This window comes from Macaca nemestrina, chromosome X, assembly GCF_043159975.1.
Source record: "Macaca nemestrina isolate mMacNem1 chromosome X, mMacNem.hap1, whole genome shotgun sequence".
NCBI classification, from domain to species: Eukaryota; Metazoa; Chordata; class Mammalia; order Primates; family Cercopithecidae; genus Macaca; species Macaca nemestrina.
In genome coordinates, this window is record NC_092145.1 from 35130254 (window position 1) to 35144520 (window position 14267).

The window sequence follows — 14267 nt, forward strand, 5'->3', positions numbered from 1 at the left end:
ACAACAGGTTGGCCAATCTTGGAAGTCACCCCAATACGGCTTCCCGTGAACCAAAAAGGGAATTGAATTTTACTTGTTTTCAAGGCATATGTTTGGAAAAACAGCACTTTCTCCAAGCATGTGCTTAGTTAGAACAAATGATTTATTGCTTAAAACCCAGTCTTTTACTCACACGCTTGTGAAAATAAGAAATTACCTATTTCACCATAGATTATTAAATGGAAGTTAATAGCTATTGACAATCGAGCCTTACAATAAATTAAAATTATAAAGAAAAAGTAAATATTCCTGTCTTTAAATTCTAGGTGGTAGAGTTCTGAGAACACTTACAATGAACTTTAAGGGAGTAATTGATTATGCCTTTGAAGTCTCCTATAGTCACATATTGGCTGAAAGTAAAGCATTTTAAAATTGGAGAATGAAATGAAGAGCAATAAAATTTGTTATATGAAAACTATGGTTTTACTTTTAAAATGGGATTTTAAAAATGTATTAGTTGGGCCGGACACGGTGGTTCATAACTGTAATCCCAGCACTTTGGGAGGCCAAGGCGGGTGCATCACCTGAGGTCAGGAGTTTGAGACCAGCCTGGCCAACATGGTGAAACCCTGTCTCTACTAAAAATACAAAAATTAGCCGGGTATGGTGGCGCACACCTGGGATCCCAGCTACTCGGGAGGCTGAGGCAGGAGAATCGCTTGAACCCGGAAGGCAGAGGTTGCAGTGAGCCAAGATCACGCCATTGCACTCCAGTCTGGGCAATGGAGCAAGACTCCATCTTAAAAACAACAAAAAATGTATGAGTTGGATGAGTTTGATTTTTTGCTTTCTGTTTCTGCCTAAAGATAAACCAATTTAGCATATGTTGATATTAAGATGTCTGTCATATTTTGAATATTAGCCTGTTGATTTACAGTCTTCCACATAAGACTGATGCCTGAAGCTCAATTTTTGGTTAACTGCTTCTGTTAATTACACACCTTTTCCTACTTTCCTCTAATCCAAGTCTGTTTAGTCATTTGAAATATCAGTTTTCACCTGTTACTATCACTAGCTATGTTTGCTGTATTTCACAAATACATTTCTAAAACAATCCATTTAATTAGAATTGGACATTAATAGTGAGATGTCATTCTCCGTAACAACTAAGATTTTAAGTAGAAATTATTTCACTAATTCATCTTTCATTTCTTAAAGTGTTCAAGGCTAAAATTTGGAGTTAATTTTCATTCTAAGAGGCAAATATTAATTATACTAATGAGTTCGGATGTTTTTATTTCTTTTTCCTCCCAATGACCTATTCTTAATGAACATGGTATTATTAAGAGAAATTCCAGTGAATCATCTCCTGTATTTTTCCACATGCATAAATTATATCCCCTAAGGAGAGCCTCTTAAACAGACAAATGAACCTAATAGTCTCAACAATGATTTAAAAACTGGTCCTCAATTTTGTTCATTCATTCCTGATCTGGTGGAGCTGTGGTCCTTTACTTGGTTTTAACACAATATTCAACAAATTTGTTGTTATAGTTGATAATATCTACTCATTCTTTTACCTGCCTTAAAAAGTGTAATAAAAGTATACAGAGTATAAAATACATACAAGTATAAAATACATACAAGTATAAAAAAATATAATACATTTAATTTACATGCATCAGTCTCTATGATGACAAGTATGATTTCTTAGAAACTGATGCATACATTTTCACTGTTTTTTTTCATTATATATCAGTTTTAATGGATACTCCACAGAAATTGGAATCATTTTGAGTTTCTTGAAGAGCTTTGATAATTATATTCTCAAAATTAAGGAACCTAGATAAAGTTAAAATATTTACATTTTGCTTGGGCATACATTCATATTTCTGTTAATATATAATTGCTACATTATTAATAAGTGAAATATTTATTATAATGAAACACTTCCACGAATTTAGTGAATTGTAATTCTTATCTCTTCCTCTGAAGTATTATACTTAGAAATACTGTATCTTCAGTTACTGATTTGTGTACAGAGGGGGAACCTGGCTGGATAGCATTATTATTTGATATATGCCATATAACCTTCTGTTTGGGGAATATAAAATCCCTCAAATTGGAAATGTTCATGACTACCAATGGAATAAAGCCGGCTGTTTTTGTTTGGGGTCCAGAGCATAAAAAAAGAAAAGGAAAAATGCAGCTTCCCAACAGACCACTACCAAACCACCGTAACAGACAGTCTGCTGGAAGAGAACTGATCAGGCCATTATGTCACTGGACAACAGGACAATCATCTGAGTTGGAATGCTGAATCACGGCAACTCCAGGACATCTGGGATTTTTTTTTTAACCTCACATTAGATACAATCTATGGCATATTATTACATTTAGTTCATTTGTAATTTACAATTTTTTTTTTTTTTTTTTTTAGGCTGGAGTGCAGTGGCCGGATCTCAGCTCACTGCAAGCTCCTCCTCTCGGGTTCACGCCATTCTCCTGCCTCAGCCTCCCGAGTAGCTGGGACTACAGGCACCCGCCACTTCGCCCAGCTAGTTTTTTGTATTTTTTAGTAGAGACGGGGTTTCACCGTATTAGCCAGGATGGTCTCGATCTCCTGACCTCATGATCCGCCCATCTCGGCCTCCCAAAGTGCTGGGATTACAGGCTTGAGCCACCGCGCCCGGCCGTAATTTACAATTTTTGATGACTAAAATTGGAAAAGTATTAGTACATTCCTACTGGCTTTACATATTAGTATTGGGCTGTCACCATTACCCAGATTATTTAAAATGTAAATTTTCTTTACTCACTAGATTGGAAGCTCCTTAAGGGCAAAGGCTACTTCTGTATTATTCATCTTCATGCCATGTCACTTGGAATCTAGTAGATACTCAATAAATACCTGTTGAGCTGAACTGATCTTGTCTGAGTAAAAGTGAGTTCAATACACAAGTTGCTAGATTGTAGGTTGGTTTGACACAAACTTAATTTTGAAACTAAAAATGAATGAAAGACACACTGCCTGAGAGAAGCAGGCTCTCTATTCCTGTATTCTTATTCTCAGGAATATGGGTAAACTAAGTTTCCATTAAGCATGGTATCTAAAGATGCTGACATATCTGCTAGTTTAATCTCTTTGAATTGCCTTTCATGCATGACCTAATGTTTAGAAAATGACCAAGATCACACAGGTAGAGTGACATCCCGGATTAACAGTGATGAGCAGAGGCCTCAGACTCAGGGGAAGCAGAGAACATACATATTTAGTCCATATCACCAAGGCAACACAGTGTACCTCAGCACAGTAGAAAAACAAGCACAGATGTTGATGTTGAATATTTAAAAAGTGTTCCTTACACCCACTGTAACAGTGGTTAGACACAAAGATGAATTATTTCAAAAACCAAGCTATTAAAAGTTTTTACTTTTCTAATATGTGTATGTGTGTGCTTTGTTTTTCATTGCTAATACTCCATAGGCAATCTTGGTCAAATAACATTATCTTAGCACCAAAAATAAAGGGTCAAAGTTTGATTTTGACATAAATGACTTATATATTCCTTTTAAGAACATAAGGAGCTACAGGCCTCAAATAGGGTGCCTCCTCCCCCAAATAGGGAGACATCTGAATTTGAAGCCAGTAAGTCAGCAAAAAATGAAACTATCTGTTGAAGAAACCTCCCTGGGAGATGACTTAATGAGTTCCTGATGAGACTATTTATACTTTTATGGATCAGGAATAAATAATATGGTAAGCTGCAGAATAAAACTGTCATAACAAAAGGAAAAGTACATGGAACTTGGAAAGGATATAGGAAATAAAATATCAGGGCACCTCTACGGGCTAGGAAAGAGACGAGATTTTGGCAGAGATAAGCATTCTAATTAATGATGAAGCAGGAAAAATTCTCCAAGTTTTACCTCAGCACAACTGAAATATTACCCCAATTTATCAATCTTCCTTTGCTCATACTTATGTTTACCAAGTAACTTCCTGTTTCCTAATTGCTTACCATAGGCAGACCTATCACTATGAATTAATACATTTATATTCTAACTGAGGAATCTCCAAGTCTTACAAGTTTCATCAGTGGGAAATGGTTTCTCAAGCTGAGGGTCAGACCCTGGATCTATGTCCACCTATGTTACATCCTGGGAGATCCAGCTGGAACAGCCAGCCAAATGATCTCTCTCTTTTTGCTATCCACCCTCACCTTTCTCACCAACTTCTAACTGTAACACAGGTCACCACAATCTTGTATATGTCTGTATCCATCTGAAAAATAAAATCACATGTCATATATTGGTAAACAACCAAATGAAGATGGCTAAGACACTAGAATAACAGCAAGGTTATCAGGAAAAAAAATGGTCTTTATCAAAAAAAAATCCACAACTGCTCTTTTAACTCCCCAAACAGATTACTGTTCTTACTAAAGCAGGTCCATGTCCCTCATATTCCACTTATAGAAGATATACATTATTTGAAGAATCTAGTGAGGACCCAAATCCAGATGTTCTGGGCATCTGTTTGGTATGACTTTACTCAAAAGAAGGCACTAAAAAAACTGAACCTGAATCTGATCAATCTTACTTGTTTACAGGTTACACAGGAGGCATACAAACAAGTTAATGACTTCACGGTGATACAATCAACAAAATCCAGAATATGTGTGGAAACTTTAAAGACAAAACAACTAGATTTCTTAAATAATTTAAGGGGGAAAAGAAAAGAAAACTTATAAATTAAATAGACTTCAATAAATAACAACCAAATGCAATGTATGAACCTTGTGTTGTACCCATTTCAAGCAAACCAACAGTTAAGAGACAAGAGAATTAACAGTCTAGATATTTGATCATATTAAGAAACAGTTCAACTTTTAGGTGTGATAATGGTATTATGGGGTTTTTCTAATTTTTAAAGATACATACTAAAGTAGTTATGACGCCAGGCATAGTGACTCATGCCTATAATCCCAGCACTTTGGGAGGCTGAAGGGAGGTGGATCACTTGAGGCCAGGAGTTCAAGACCAGTCTGGCCAATATAGCGAAACCCCATCTCTACCAAAAATACAAAAATTAGCTGGGTATGGTGGCACATGCCTGTAATCCCAGCTACTCAGGAGGCTGAGGCACAAGAATCGCTTGAACCCAGGAGGTAGAGGTTACAGTGAACCAAGATCACACCACTGTACTCCAGCCTGGGCAACAGAGCAAGACCCTGTTTCAAAAAAAAAAAAAAAAGAATAAAGTAGTTATGGATGAAATGATAGGATGTCTGGGATTTGCTTCAAAATAATTGGTGGGGGGGAGAAATAATTGAGGAATAGATGAAATAAGACTGACCATAAACTGAAACTGGGTGATGGATATGGAAAGGTCCATTATACTATTCTCCAGACTTCTGAATATGTTTAGAATTTTCCATTGAAAAGTTTAAAAAAAAACAATCAATCAACAAACAAAACACACACACACACACACACACACACACACACACAAAAGAGAAGGAGCACTGCTGGGTCGCCTGGAGTAATAGAATAAAATTCGTAGTCTAGTTTCTAGCCCCATTTAACTAGACAGTTTCTCTAGAGGTCTACCATAAAGTGGCAATCCATTGACCAAGTCTTGCTCTTCACTCTTATATCATTAGCCTAAGAAAGGACGTTAAGTTGTCTGAGTTTGGTTACTTACCAGATACCTTTTAATGTCCAAGTTTGCTACCCAATTTTAACTTGAGTTTAAGAAAACTTAAAATAATTTCTGAAGCTAACAGAATTTTAGCATCTGGTGAATTTATTCAGCATAACCACAGGCATTATCTTCATGCTGTCACACACAGACACAAACACAGATACAGCACAATATCCATATTTAGCCCAAGTGCATTCCTTCTGAGGCTCATTTATATGTCTTCATATGCCACAGCCCATCATTTAAATAATGGATATTTTCAATGCCAATTCCTTTGTTGACTTTCTCACTGTAGAAGGGAAAAAAACACATAAACATACTTTTATGCATTTTTATAGTCTTGTGATAAATATAATTCAAAGTATATTGTTATTTTTTAATTATTAAGCCACAAGGAAATAACTTATTGCCATCACAATTACATTGTTGTTTATATTAAACTACATTACTCTGTGGCAGCTTATATTAAAAGTGATTTTAGTGATCTAACTAGTGGGTCTATAGAACCAGAGTAACAATGTCACAAGACTAGGGGAATATCAAAGTGCTACATTAACCCTGAAACAAAATTAATACCACTAATTTGGTCATCAAATGGGTTCTAAAGTTTTTAAATATACTGCCTAAGTTTTAGTAATATATCTTTACTAGTTCTCTAAATATTCTACATTTCTTGTACTACCAGGTCAGAATATAAGATAAATACTGTGTGGTGGTGAGATATATCAGTTTTTAAAACTAGCAGTAATGACCAGGCACAGTGGCTCACACCTGTAATCCCAGCACTTTGGGAAGCCAAGGTGGGTGGATCACTTGAGGTCAGGAGTTTGAGACTGACCTGGCCAACATGGTGAAACCCCGTCTCTACTAAAAATACAAAAAATTAGCTCAGTATGATGGCGCACACCTGTAATCCCAACTACTTGGAAGGCTGAGGCACGAGAATCGCTTGAACCCAGGAGGCAGAGGTTGCAGTGAGCCGAGATCGCGCCACTACACTCCAGCCTGGGCAACAGAGTGAGACTCCATCTCAAAAAAATTTAAAAAAGTAAAAATAAAAATAAAATGAAGACAGCAGGGAAACATCTTCCCTCCTCCCCCAGTTTAAATTATATTAAATAAGATTCCTAAAGTACCACACACACATAAAACAGCTGTGTTGGTACATGGGTTCTTTTCAGTGCCTAAGAAAGACTACAATCCTGAAGACAAAATAGGTTTCACTGGCTTCCTAAGTGTTAGGAAATATCAGAAATGAAGCTTCTGTGCTTGGATATTTGTGTAATATGGTATACATGACAGCAAATTTCACCTATAATTCTGATGCTTCCTGGGTTGGTTACCCATATATCAAAAGTTAAGGGGGCCTAAAGTAAGACTTACATATCTTCTGCAGACATCTTCATGACTCCAACACATAGAGCATGCTGTTTTCCTTCTGCCATGATAGCCTGAAAGAACACAGCTAAGAAAACTGTTTATCAAAATGCCTTGGGGCCTCCCCATCAAGGGAAGGGTGTCAAATAATGATCACGTTACTAGCTAGTTAAGCCACTTGGAACACCTCTTGTGTCTTCCCCTAGACCATTAACTCCTTGAGAGCAGAGACCTAGCAGAGTCTGTGGGTATACTGTACTCAGTAAATGCTAAATGAATAAATCTAATAACCCCTTTTCTTTCAAGTCAAATGTTAATACTATAACCCATGCCCACAAAACCAGAGTAAGTCACACAAAAAAAGGAGTAAAATTTCTTGCACATAAATACTAAAAGCCATGAAATCAATAAATATTAATTGTTCTGATTAATTATTCTGATCACTGAATGCTGGGGGTTTTTGTTTGTTTTTGAAACGGAATCTCACTCTGTTGCCCAGGCTGGAGTGCAATGGCGCAGTCTTGGCTCACTGCAACCTCTGCCTCCCAGGTTCAAGCAAATCTCCTGCCTCAGCCTCCCGAGTAGCTAGGACTACACCACACCCGGCTAATTTTTGTATTTTTAGTAGAGACGGGATTTCACTATGTTGGCCAGGCTGGTCTTGAACTCCTGACCTCATGATCCGCCTGCCTTGGCCTCCCGAAGTGGTGGCATTACAGGTGTGAGCCACCATGGCCAGCTGTTTGTTTGGGTTTTTGAGACGAAGTCTTGCTCTGTCACCCTGGCTAGAGTGCAGTGGCATGATCTCGGCTCACTGCAACCTCCACCTCCTGAGTTCAAGCAATTCTCCTGCCTCAGCCTCCTTAGTAGCTGGGATTACAGGTGCACACCACCCCACCCGGCTAATTTTTGTATTTTTAGTAGAGACATGGTTTTGCCATGTTGGCCAGGCTTGTCTCAAACTCCTGACCTCACGTGATCCGCCCACCTCGGCCTCCCAAAGTGCTGGGATTACAGGCGTGAGCCACCACACCCAGCCTGAATGGTGGTTTTATGTAAAGGATGTTTTAAAATAATAGTTAAATTCCCAGTCTACCTTTAAGAGCCCGATATAACAGTTTCAACCTTTCTAGAAAAACCAGAGTGGTCTTGATTAACATTTGAAGTTTCTGGAATGTTAAACACTGCAGTACATATTTTTAAAAGTCAAGATTCAGGGTACACAAGACCTCTCTGTACCATTTTTTTTTTTACAACTTTCTCTAAATCTATAATTGTTTCAAAATAAAAATTATTTTTAAAAGTAAAGACTAGGTACTAAGAAAATTTTCCATTTAAGGTTAACTCCAGAACTAAAAACTTACCAACACAGAGGAATCATAAATATTACAAACAACAACAACAAAAAAAAACCCGTCCTCACTTTCCTCCCTTGGTTTTCAATTCATTCAGTGTTCCAAATATGTGAGCATCTATTATGCAAAAAGCATGTCAACATAAACTGTTCCTAGAATATAAACATACAACTTATACTACCCCTTCGCTGTAACTGCCCCAACAGAGAATATCTTTTTTTTTTTTTTTCTTATTCTTATTCTTAAACACACCCCTGCCCAGGCGTGGTGGCTCACACCTGTAATCCCAGCACTTTGGGAGGCCAAGGCGGGTGAATCACCTGACCTCAGGAGTTTGAGACCAGCCTGACCAACATGGTGAAACCCTGTCTCTACTAAAAATACAAAAATGAGCTGGCCATGATAGTGGGTGCCTGTAATCCCAGCTACTCGAGAGGCTATGGCAGGAGAATTGCTTGAACCCAGGAGGCAGAGGTTGCAGTGAGACAAGATCGCGCCACTCCACTCCAGCTTGAGCGACAGAGACTCCGTCTTAAAAAATAAAATAAGATAAACACACTCTAAAAGTAATTTCCCTATTCCCACCAAGTACCATTCCTTTTCTATACCTGAGGCAAATGGCTACTTTGGCTATGATAAAGGAGAAGATGTTCTCTTGTCCAGAATAGTCACAAAAATCTATTTAATCCAGAAAATAGCTGAAACAGCATGGCAGAAATGGAAATAATGCAGAATTACTCAGGTATGTCATAAGTTGAATCGATCTTTAAGGACTATCTGGGACTCTGACATTTCTCTTTGAGAAAACGTGCTCTGAGGCCCCCAAACCCAACTTTTCAAATAATTAATTTTCAAAATAAAAGTTGGAGGTTGCCAATATTTCCCACTATTCACTTCCAACACAAAATTTTTGCTTGGGAAGAGATACCTATACCTGGTGACTAAATTCTTTTCCCTTTTGAAGGGTTTTACTCCAATGTATGTCAGTAAGTCAAAATGAACATTACAGTGGCAAGTTGATATCCAAAAAGCTGATCCAATTATATCATCTATATCCTTTCCCCTAGTAATCAAGAATTCCCTATTGTGTCCTAAGTCTGATAACAGTAGGCCCTGACTGGGCTGAAATGCAGCTGAGACTCTTTTGTAACTTATTCTCATTTAACTTCTAAGAAACGACCTAAGATGAGATAATTTAGTAGCAACAAATAAAATTACTCTACACAACTTCAAATGTAACCAGAAAGGCATGAGATAAGAGTAACAGTAACCTTCAAAAAGTACATCTAATGTTCTCTTGAATGATACACCTTTCGCAGTAATGATAAGAGCACAATGAATACATTTTTCAGCAGTTTTAGCCTGGGAAGGATACAACAATGGTATCTACTGCAGCAGGGTAAAGCTTAGCTCCAGGAGAAGTTAAGCCTGGACACATGATATTTGCTCCACTGAGTACAAATTTGATGGCTCCTTTATCAACCTGCTGGTGTGGCAGGATAAAAGGATCTATAAGAAAAGAAATACAATATATTAATAATAACACTAATGACTCAACAGAAAAAGGCAAAGGATCTGAACAAATATATCCCCAAATTATAGTAATCTAACAGATACAAAAGAAAACTCTGAAACACTATCATTTGTTTACCAAATTGGTAATCTTTTTTGTTTGTTTGTTTTTTTTTTTGTTTTTTTTTTTTTTTTTGAGGCAGGGTCTTGCTCTGCCATCCAAGCTGGAATGCATTGGAGCAATCATATATCACAATAACCTTGAACTCTTGAGCTCATGCAATCTTCCCACCTCAGCCTCCCAAGTATTCTCCAAAAACCATAGTTTCAAAACTTATACTACCCCTTCCTCCAAAAACTATGGTTTTTGGAGACTATTTAATATGCTGTGGGAAATTTTCATGATATAATGTTAAGTGAAAAATGCAAAGTAAAAAAACTATTAAAAAGATCAGTGGTTACCTGGGGTTGGGGAAGTAGGGGGAGGAAGGATGAATAGGTGGAGCACAAAGAATGTTAGGGCAGTAAAACTATTCTGTATGATACTTAACAGTAGATACTTGACATTACGTATTTGGGAAAGCCCATAAAAGTGTAGAATACAAAGAGTAAACCCTAATGTAAACTAAGGACTTGTGTTAATAATAATGTATCAATACTGGTTCATCAATTGTTACAAATGTATCATTCCAACACAAGATGTTATTCATAGGGGAATCTGAACTGGGGAGAGGGAACTCTGTTCTTTCTCCTTACTTTTTCTGTAAACCTAAAACTGCTCTAAAAAATAAAAGCCTGTTAATTTAAAAAAAAAAAAAAAAAACTACAAGGGGATGACGAGAAGTTGGTTAAGGGGTACAAAAATACAGGTCGATAAGTTCTAGTATTCGAGAGTACAGTAAGGAAATTATATTTAATAATGATTTACTGTATATTTCAAAATAGCTAGAAGAATTGTAGTCTTCTCAACACAAAGATAAACGTTTGAAGTGATAGATACCCTAATTTGATCATTACACACTCTATAAAGGTATCAAATATCACATGTACCCCTAAAATATGTACAACTATTATAAATATATATAGGTGGGGGGGATACAGGCACCACAACAGCAGACAATGTACAGCTATTATATATCAATTTTTAAAAACTATGTAACAGAGAGCCCAATTTAAAAAAAAAATACGCATTTACACACATCACAGGAAATAACTGGATGGAAGAACATTTAGTCAATGCTTTCTCATATATTGACTTTTCTCTATTAGGCTAATAGATACAAATATAAAAAATGAAAATGCTCACAATGCTTATCACAGTTTGTAAATACATATTTGTGTAATTATCTAATTGCTGTTTATTCTCCAAACTAGACTATTAGTTTCTTAAGGACAGAGACAATGTCTTTGCTTCCCATTGTATTCTCAGCACCTAGCTGAGTGCCTAGCACATAGTAAGTTCAATAAAGATTTGTGTTTGTTTGGTTTTTTGCCTTTTTTTTGAGACGAAGTCTCGCTCTTGTCCCCCAGGCTAGAGTGCAATGGCGTGATCTCGGCTCACTGCAACCTCCGCCTCCTACAAGCGATTTTCCTGCCTCAGCCTCTCGAGTGGCTGGGATTACAGGTACCTGCCACCAAGCCCGGCTAATTTTTGTATTTTTAGTAGAGACGGGTTTCACCATGTTGGCCAGGCTGGTCTCGAACTCCTGACCTCAGGTGATCCGCCTGCCTTGGCCTCCCAAAGTGCTGGGATTACAGGCATGAGCCACCGTGCCTGGCAATAAATATTTGTTGAATGAATGAATAAATGATCTTTCTTGGGCTTTCTGGAATGCATGAGAGAATTTGCATTTTTCAGATTTACCACAAGATGGGCATTCTTTTTAGTTTTTCATTCATTATTACCTAGTACTAATAAATAATGAGTTAATTATCAGAAGTCACTTTAAACTTTTTGTGTCTTTCAGTATCCCCAAATGCATATTTGTTTTTCTCCCCCAGCAGTATCTCATCTGATTAAATGCATATTTCTTACAAGACTTTACATTTGAATATTGCAATAAGAGTAAAATTTCAAAAAATAAAAATAAAAAACCTTACATTTGTGAAGTAATCTTAGGGTTGGATAAAAAGGCCCTTCTCTTTGTCTAAAAAAGAGTAATTCTCCATTTACTGTAAGAATTTCTATATGTTCATGGCTGTAAGACAAATGTCACAAAGTACCAAGTTAAATATTTTCTTTCAAAAATTCACAACATAAAACACGCATATACAGTGATAAAGTAAACTTTTTTAAAAAGTCAGTAAAAATCCTGGCCAGAAAAATATTGTTTACATTGTTTTTCCTATCATACAAGTCCAGTAGAGAAAAAAAGAAAAATATTACCTGCTACAACCAATTTTATTTCACATTTTATTAATTCTATTGTTAGATTCAATAAAACAATTCTCTAAAGAACAAACTGAAATAAATTAAATCCAACTCTGAACTAAAACATTTAACTCTTTACTAAAACTATCAATACACAAAGCCACATTTTTTCAGGGACATAGATAATCTTTGAAAATGCAAATATTGGAGTTTTAGAGTTATTCTGTGTCTACCCCATTATTAATCTATCAATAGTTAATCTGAAAATAATTCCATTTAGTATGAGTGCAATCTAATCATTAAATATTCAGCTACACCAAGCTTTACACAGACAAAAACAAAGACTTACCATCGGACTATTTTGACAGGATCTTTCTTAGGCATGATTTGATTAAGCCATGGTTCAATACCTGGAAATTGCTCTATCAATTGATTCTTAATACCCTTAATAACAGAAGTTTTCAACTGGATGCAGTTGGACACATTTTCTTTTTCATCAAATCTGCCAAGTAATTTTTGCAAGAAAAGAAACAGGCATTTCTAAGTAGAGGTATCAGAATACCTAAAGGTATTGTTCTAATTAGTCATTTATTCCCAACCAAGTAGATACTTAAAATAATTATGAAATAATTTTTTTTTAAATACCACTTCCCTTTTACTCTGTCCAGCACAAAACCAATGTCTTAATACAATATTGAAATAAACTGTCAAGTATACAGCAATTAGCTGGGGTTGGGGGAAGGAATATGAGACATACTTTGCACCATAATCTGTAATTAGCTACACAGATGCCTTTCCTGGAAAATCTTATTCAATTCTACCCAGGAAGGAACACAGGTTCCCACCAATAAGGAAACCTGTGATCAAAAAACAAAACCCTCAATTGTTGAGATACAAAAGACCAACCCAAGTATAACATAGAAAATTGGTCCCTGCTAGGCTATGTAATCTGCTGAGATTTTTTTTAAGTGATGACAATAATGATTTCTAAGATCCCTATTTCATTTTTGCTCAAAATTTCATGCACAAAACCCACCTTCCTTTGCCCATGCTCCCCCTTTGCTTTTTGCGTCTACCAAATCTGGAAGGCAAACCCACTAGTAGGTTCCCAAGGAATTTTTGTCTTCCTTATACTGAATAGCCTATGGGGCAATCACGTTATTTTCAAGGCAAGGTTAATCTGGCAGCTAGGCAATAGGCATGACAGGCCGCTTGCTTCCTGTCACCCAGACTCCTTCACTCCCATGACCCAGGAAGTCAAGCCTTCCTTTATTCAGTTCATAACTAATAAACATATGGCAGTGAGCGCAGGGCTCCCCTCTCAGCTACAGAGGATATGCCCCTAAATCACAGTGCACGGATGTGATTGGTAGAACCCTAGGAATGGAGACAGAATTGGGGGAGGGGGCAAAAGAGAAAGAGGGGTAAGGAGAAAAAACAATGGGCGTGGAGGGACTGAAACCCGATTGAGGACTACGGATGGAAAGCTTAAAGAAGTGTTCAAGGTGGGAGTGAGAGCATAGTACTATAGAAAACCTTAGGGAGTCAGGATGGCAGGGGCGGGGGAGAGAGAAAGAGGATCTTAGCTCTCGCCCTCTTCCCCACCCCCACCCCACCGCCTTTGTGAGCAGCCGATGGAGGCCACAGCATGTCCTTACTTCTTGAACATGATCCAAGGTGAAGGGGGCGACGATAGGGAAGGGCCCGGAATGGGAAAGAAATTGAATTTGCAAGGGTCCGGCAGATCCCCTCACACGAGGAAGGCCGGCACTGACAGTCGGAGCTGTAGTCGTTATCCGGAAAACGAGAGCCAGCCGCGCTTTACGGCTCTCAGTCAAATCTGACTACTTCCGCTCCTCTGGACTCCACGTAGGCGCTTTTGCCGGCTCCTTTTAGGCAACCGGTTCCTCTGCAGTTGGAGGTAGCTGCAAGGGCGGGACTTGACAGGGAAGAAGTGATAGAGCAA

General features: G+C 37.5%; 1 protein-coding gene across 2 annotated transcripts; it reads right to left on the bottom strand.

The window, feature by feature from the left end:
- Positions 1-5766: 5766 nt before the first annotated feature.
- LOC105468417 (MCTS1 re-initiation and release factor) lies at positions 5767-14267 on the bottom strand. Of its 2 annotated transcripts, none has more exons than XM_011718562.2 (6): positions 13960-14267; positions 12651-12803; positions 12031-12128; positions 9794-9927; positions 7070-7137; positions 5767-5975 (listed from the first exon to the last, which is right to left on the bottom strand). In XM_011718562.2, the coding sequence occupies exons 1-6, from the start codon at positions 13968-13970 to the stop codon at positions 5894-5896; spliced, it is 546 nt and encodes a 181-aa protein (XP_011716864.1). In that variant the 5' UTR covers positions 13971-14267; the 3' UTR covers positions 5767-5893. The 2 variants fall into 2 exon arrangements, with proteins under 2 accessions (XP_011716864.1, XP_011716863.1); XM_011718561.2 differs by lacking the exon at positions 13960-14267 and adding an exon at positions 13338-13525.

Excerpts from the sequence above, each read along its gene's own strand:
- LOC105468417 (XM_011718561.2), bottom strand. Across the intron at positions 12,129-12,650 it reads CCTGTCAAAATAGTCCGATG|CCATGAACATATAGAAATTC; the intron begins GTAAGTCTTTGT and ends TTTGTCTTACAG. Across the intron at positions 9,928-12,030 it reads CCTAAGATTACTTCACAAAT|ATCCTTTTATCCTGCCACAC; the intron begins GTAAGGTTTTTT and ends CTTTTCTTATAG.